Source organism: Puccinia triticina, chromosome 16A (assembly GCF_026914185.1).
Source record: "Puccinia triticina chromosome 16A, complete sequence".
Lineage (NCBI taxonomy): Eukaryota > Fungi > Basidiomycota > Pucciniomycetes > Pucciniales > Pucciniaceae > Puccinia > Puccinia triticina.
The window spans coordinates 1,023,008-1,030,025 of record NC_070573.1 but is presented as its reverse complement, the minus strand read 5'-3'; the positions used below and the strand labels follow the sequence as shown (position 1 = coordinate 1,030,025).

General features: G+C 43.5%; 1 protein-coding gene across 1 annotated transcript; it reads left to right on the top strand.

The window, feature by feature from the left end:
- Positions 1-1,997: 1,997 nt before the first annotated feature.
- PtA15_16A118 (uncharacterized protein) lies at positions 1,998-5,520 on the top strand (the record flags this gene model as incomplete). The annotated part of the gene is made up of 16 exons (XM_053163776.1): positions 1,998-2,281; positions 2,384-2,510; positions 2,616-2,708; positions 2,817-2,869; positions 2,952-3,160; positions 3,248-3,480; positions 3,597-3,632; positions 3,731-3,866; positions 3,955-3,958; positions 4,046-4,231; positions 4,352-4,424; positions 4,504-4,640; positions 4,737-5,008; positions 5,121-5,197; positions 5,316-5,417; positions 5,515-5,520. 16 exons carry the CDS (start codon positions 1,998-2,000, stop codon positions 5,518-5,520), a joined length of 2,028 nt encoding a protein of 675 aa, XP_053027767.1.
- Between the last annotated feature and the right edge of the window lie 1,498 nt (positions 5,521-7,018).

Sequence of the window (7,018 nt, the reverse complement as noted above, 5' to 3'; positions counted from 1 at the left end):
ATTCCTTTTGAACCCATGTATCACCTGGTACACCTCCAATTTCCTCACAGCCTCTGGCACCTTTAGAACCAGAATTTGTTTCTACATATTGTGATGTTTTGAAAATAACAGCTACCCCCATCCCTTGCAAAAAAATTGGATGTAAAAAATCCACCCAAGAGCCTATATCCGGTCCAATGTTCCCCAGATAGCCTGCCGGGCCTATACACATGAAAATACAGTTTGGCATCATATGTTGATAACTTCTTTGGGAATTCCGTATTCAACAAGACCTGTCAGGGTTAAGTCAATACTGAACAAACCCGCGTCTGACCTTGACCTTCAGATGATCCGATGGCTTCATTGCATTGCTCAAGACAGCTGAAGACAGCCCCTCACAGGAATGGCTGCTGAGCAGTGAGTTTGTGACAAATTTACTTGAAAAAATATGTACAAGAAAGCTGAGAATCAGGGCTACAACTTGGTATAGGGGGCTTTGGATTTCAAGCTGAGGAAAATCTGTAAAAGAGATGTAAACACAAAAATCATGATTTTCTGTGTAAATGTCTCTCAGCCTCAGGCAGAGACTGACTTATCACAAGTCCCTCGCTTCAGAGGGCCCTGGTACAGCCTGGGCTGGCGCAAAGCGCCCTCGTGCGAAGCGCGACCTCCGAAGGAGGGACTTGCAGGTAAAGCCAAGAATTTGGCTTGAGAGCTTTCAGTGTTTTGGTGGGAGTTTATTCCCGCTCCCCTTTCAGGGGTCCTCTCCTTGTGTATTCCTATCGCCTGTGGTGCCAGATTAAAGGCCTGATTTTTCTCTTTCTTTTGGTGTCAATCACCACTTTTTCCCCCTTCACAAACTCCTTCCATCCCCCTTTGAAGTTTGTGATTTTTTTGTGCTTGGCCAGAAGTGTGTATGCAAATTCCGAGAAGATCCATTTGGACTGAATTTAAATACATCACTCCATCATCCATCCACCTTGACTGCTGAGCAAGCGCAACACTCTCCTTCAAGTGTAGATATCACAAAAGTGACACTACATTGAAGCTGAGATGCTCAGCTATCCCGTGTACTTCAGCTCGCTGACTCACAATGAGTGCGCGCTGTGTAATGTAAACTAGTGTTTAAGGGCGGCTACGCCGCCCCGTGATTGCTGGTGTAAATTCATTCACCATTAATTTAAGACACTTCCTAAAACGTTGCCTTTATGGTATGCCAAGGTGGCATCCTCCTCCAACCAGAATACGCGGATTGCCGGAGTTGGATTTTATAGAGCGAGTCGGATAGGTGCACGGAGGGTGTTGATGAAACTTCTGAAAAGAAACTCAATTTCCCATTTTTGTGGGATCAATTGCGTCCGGGAAGACTCGGAGGCACGCCGGAAAAGGTGTCAGCCTGGAGAAGGGCTAGGGAAATGGCTCGGGGTGATTTTAAGAGTTCTGAAAAGAACCTTAGGTAACCGTTTTCGAGTGATTGATTGCATGTGGAAAGATGAAAATGGAAGAAAAGGGGAAGGGGGATGTGGGCAAAGGTGGGAGGGGAAAAGGAAATTAAATAACAGAGTCCGGCTTGAATTGAAGTATAGGGGAAAAGTATAAAAGGAGGCAGCGAGTCGATGATTGCTGGTCATTGCTTGGCTCTTGCTCGGCGCCAATTGCTTAAAGAGCCAAGCAATCCAGGTGCATTGGGACCTGTATTTTTTTTGGGTGGGGGAAGAGAGAAATGCTGCCATTTGTTTTGTTGGTGGGCGCGGCGGTCCGCTTAATGTTAAACTGTTAATTTGATTCAAAAAGTTGGCCAAAAGCCACAAATTTCCTGAAGCTCTCATGCGGAAAAAAGCCGATAACTCATAAGCCTCCTATTGGGAATGGGAGATGCTTCGCATCGGGGTGCTCCGCACCCCCAGTCCCGGGAGGCTTAAGTTAAGGTTAAGCTCGAAAGTGATCCCGCCGCAGGGAAAGTGGATCCGGAAGAACCAAGAGGAAGGAGATTGAAATACAGGGTGAAGAACGTCATCATGATACGGAGCATCAGAACTCAGCCCTTCATGAGAGCAGGAACATTTCGACTGATCGTCAACCAGCACCATCAACTACATCAAATTCACAGACCAGCATCACTCCTACAAGCCAGACCATTCTATTCAAATATACACCTGAGGGCCGCTCAAGATGAATCAGTCCAACCGAATAACCAACTCGCCATCAGCCGGTTTACTCGCGCCAGATCGTTCTTGAATAAGCATAGTTATCTCAAGGTGCTCGTTATTGGTTTTGGCTCGATCGGCGTGGTTACAGCAAGGTACGTGTCCATAGAGGCTAGAGGCCATGCCCTTCCTACTCAGTCCCAGGAGTCTTAATCTTATTGAAATTGATGTACTCACATATCCCACATCTGAAACAGTTGCTTTGTATGTCTCTTGGGCTTATTGGCTTACGACGCAACCACCTATTCGGAGAAGAATATTCAACCGTCACCCGTTCAGCCCCTAGCACTGAACCCAACCCGGGGAGGCCCCAAGAATTTAAAGGTAAGCTTTTCAACTCTTTCCTTTGTTTAAAAAAGGGGATAACTGCACTTATATATGGTGCTCGATGACATGATGTGGGAATTTCGAATGTTGGAAAAAGTGCAGATTGCTAATTACTTAGTGGGAGATCAAGATGACGCGGATTTCGAAAAGCTATGTGATAAACCAAAGTTAGTGATCATAGGAGGAGGATGGGGTGTAAGTTGGAATCGAATTATAGAAACTGAAGAGGAAAGAATACTGATGAGAAATGTGCCCTCACGATTGAACTGATTCTTTGAACGATTTGTTGATCGATCCGTTTAGGCCATGGGACTCATCAACTCACTCGAGCCAGATAGCTATCACGTGGTCCTCATGTGAGGGCCTGCCCGCAAGTTCATGATACCCGTTTAAATGAGGAATCCTAACTTGATTGTCTTATTTTCTTCGAAAATAAAGTGCACCAGAGAATTATAACCTCTTCACACCTTTACTACCCTCAGCTACCGTAGGAACAGTCGAAACTCGATCGCTGATCGAGCCACTGAGGAGGCTGGTAGCACGTGTTAAGGGTCATTATTTACAAGCCCATGCTATCGACGTGGATTTCGGAGAACGGTTAGTGGAAGTAAAAGGGCGAGAACCGGACGATGAACCGTTCTATGTTCGTAAGTTCCACCCGCTCCCTATATCTCTTGGAAATCTAGGATCGCAACGGCCAGTCTCTTTTTGATAGAAGCATTGGTTTTCTACAGCTTATGATAAGCTAGTGGTCTCCGTCGGTTCGGTCTCCAATGCGCATGGCGTGCCCGGTCTGAAGTATTCTTCTCAGCTGAAAACGATCGATGACGTTCGCGAGATCCGGCAGAAGATCATCAACAATCTCGAGCGCGCTAGTTTGCCCAGTGTTAGCCAGGACGAGCGGAAACGTTTGCTTAGTTTCGTCGTTTGCGGGGGTGGGCCAACTGGCGTAGAGTTCGCTTCGGAGGTCGGTATTTATCGCTTCGCCTTTGATCATCTCAAACCCCTTTTTCATGAGTGACAAGTAGAAACTGATATTATCTTTGTCTCGTTGTCCTTCTTCTTGGGATATCGGATGTGCAGCTATACGACATGATTCATGAAGACGTATTGAAATACGTAAGCTGATTCCTTATCCTTTTCATAGTTTGCCTTCCGATTAACTCATCCAAAATGCTCTCAACTTTTGCTTGTTTGTGCACAAAATTAATAAATAGTTTCCCAAGTTATTGATCAATGAAGTTTCCATCCATCTCATCCAATCCCGAGACCATATCTTAAACACCTACAGCGAAAAGATTTCTCAGTATGCTGAAAGCCGGTTCATGAGGGCTGAGATCGACACCATTCTAAGTAAGCCACAAATCACACTACTCTTTGACCAAAGAAATGGAAGCTGATCTGGTAATTATCTATGTATACATGTAATTCTCAACCTCAGATGCGTCAGTGACATCTTCTTCGACCAGATGAGGAAGTGTCTATTGATCTTGACTAATTTGATTTCCTTTCTGTTCATCTGAAATATTCAGTCGGGTCAAAGAAATCACCCCCACTTCAGTTAGCTACTCTACAAAAGCCGACAAGCATAAACTGAATACTATCCCTGCTGGGTTCGTTCTTTGGTCAACTGGGATCGCGATGAACCCGTTGACACAAAAACTAGCCCAGTATCTTCCCAATCAATACCATAAACACGCTCTAGAAGTTGATTCTCAGTCAGTCTAATTTCTGCTTCCTTCATCATACAACCGCCCCTCTTTGCCCATTTCGACTTTGCAAAATTTAGGATTTCTTTGACTGTCTTATTGATGCATATGCTATCCACTCTCCACCAGTTTGAGAGTCAAAGGGGCCCCTCTTGGCACTGTTTACGCAATCGGAGATGCTTCCACCATTGAAACTAACCTGGTCAGTGACTGAGAGAAGCTTCTTGTTTATTTTTCGGACGATCCGTTTCGGTTTATTGATTCATATTAGTTGGATACAGGTCAATCATTTGTTGGACTTAGTCGATCGCTGTGACACCAATCATGACGGTGAAATAGACTTCGATGAATTTGAATCAATGATCAAACAAATCCGTAGGAAATTCCCTACTGCTCAAGTTCACATTGAGAAAGTCAGGTAGCTAACAGCTTGCTTGTCATTTATTCGAAGTTTGCCCCAAACAACCAAATGACAAACGCGCTGACGGCTATTTTTTTTTATTACCGAAACAAGAGATGTATTTGAAAAATACGATTCAGACAAAGACAATAAGTTAGGATTGAACGAATTAGTAGTCATGTTCCAAGAGATCTCGAACCGATTAACATCTTTGCCAGCCACTGCTCAAGTCGCAGATCAGCAAGGCAAATATCTAGGAAAGAAGTTCAATCGGTTTCAATCCCCTAAAGCGTTAAAGTCAATTGATCAGAACGGGCTGGTGAACTCGGACTTGGACGAGATCCTGTTTGACCCTTTCATTTATCGCCACCTCGGCAGTCTAGCTTGTAAGCATTGGTTCCATGATACCCTACTGGGAGTTTCTCCTTGTTACATGCGCGTCCAAGACCTGATTGCATTCCATAATTACTCTTGCTAATCCTGGTTGCCTTCATGCAGATATCGGGAATTCAGCTGTATTCGACTTTGGTGACAAATATGGTAGCTTTGCTGGCGGATTAATAGCTGCGTACTTAGTTAAGTTTCTATTGAATTTGTTATACTCTTTAGTTTTGAATCTCTCGACTATCAAAATGAACAGGACAGTTAATGCCCTCCTTGACTGTATTCATTTCATCAAAACTCTGACTGTAGTGGAGGTCGATTTATTGGTCTGAACAAGTCTCAACTCGGACTAGGGCTTTGATCCTTTTGGATTGGATCAAAAGGGGCATTTGGGGTAGAGATATCTCAAAGGTTTTTTTCTCTTTTCACTTCTCTTCCTGTCTCTTTCCTCCCGTTAGAACTAAGGCGGCCTCTGATCAAAATCCTTTTCTAACACACCTTTCCGTAGATTTGAATAATTAAAGAAACTCATCAAAACCGGTTGGAACAGAACGTGCATACATTATCATATTGCCATGGTGATGAAGAGACAGGATTGATATATCAACCTGAAGAACTTGTTTAGATGTTTTTTCTTGGATTTGTCCACTCGTCACAAACTCGAATATTCATATAAATCACTAACATTATTTCCTTTTTATCTTGAACTCCAAAACGTTAAGATCACATTAAATTCCCACGCCGACTTGTATGTTGCATGTATACAGAACTATTTATTCAGCCCAGTGTTGTGCTATCACATCTCTTTTGTTGACTTATCTTACCTACCTCCAGCCGTCCTCATTAACCAACCCCATGTCTTGTTTTCAATCCTCAATCTCCAAAGATGCTGTGTTATATTGGTTATCTATTGGCTCAAGTTATCTCCACATATGATGTCCGGGAGTCCAGAAGAGCAAGGGGTAAGACGTATCGGTCCTACGTTTTGATTGCCAATCGTTTGGACTACTTATTTCGGTTGATCTACCAATGTCTTGCCCAGAGATGCTTGTCTTGTTCCTCACCTGATTGCATCATCCAAATTTTCAATGAACCAAGAGTTCATAGCTGTCCTTGAGCAAGAACTTCAAGAAGTGTACTCACTTACAAATGCCTTCTTTTGAACCCTCCGCCTTAACATCGCGTCAATATCTTTTTCTGTTGGTGGATCATTGTGAATGTCACAACAAGAATCTGCCACCCTTGGACTGGTGACATTCAGTTTTACACTTATATGTCAAAGCAACCTTATTATGTATGTACCTTTCCGAGCCCTTCTTTGTCTCAGTGTGAGCAAGTAGATGTTCTCTCTACTCTCCTTGTCGGCTAAGCTCACAAGCTGCAACAGTCAAACAAGTTCAATTTCTTGAGTTACGCATCCTTGTTTTATACGTTTTTTTTTTTTTCTGAAATAAACAGTATGGTTTCAAAAGAAGAAAAAAAATGTAACAGAAAAAACGACTGGGTTCGTGGGTGGATGGGAGAGGGGTTGAGACAAAAAGTAACTTGAACGACACAACAGAAAAGGAAAAAAGTATGGATTGGGAGGGGGAAGAGGTTAGGATTTAAGTATGGGTTTAATCTTTTTATGGACGGGATAGTATGAGAAAGAGGAATGGAGGGACAACAGTACGAGGGTCGGCAGAGGGGAGAGAGAAAAAAATACATAGAGAGGGTGGAAAAAAGTTCAGGAGTAAAAGACATGATGGAGGAAAGCAGTGAGACAGAAAAAGGGGGAGGGGTGAGGTAAAGAATAAGGAAAGGGTGCGATTAAGGATCCTGACTTTGCACTCGACTTTCTTGGCACACACAGAAAAAGCACAACCAAAAACCCCAGTTTTATCGGCCAACCATAGATAGATCATGGACAACAATATGACAGTTGCATGATTGGGGACGGTGCAAGAACTGACGATGAGGTCAAGAGCTGAGCGCATGAGTGGTTTGGTTAACAAATAAAAATGGAGGAATCT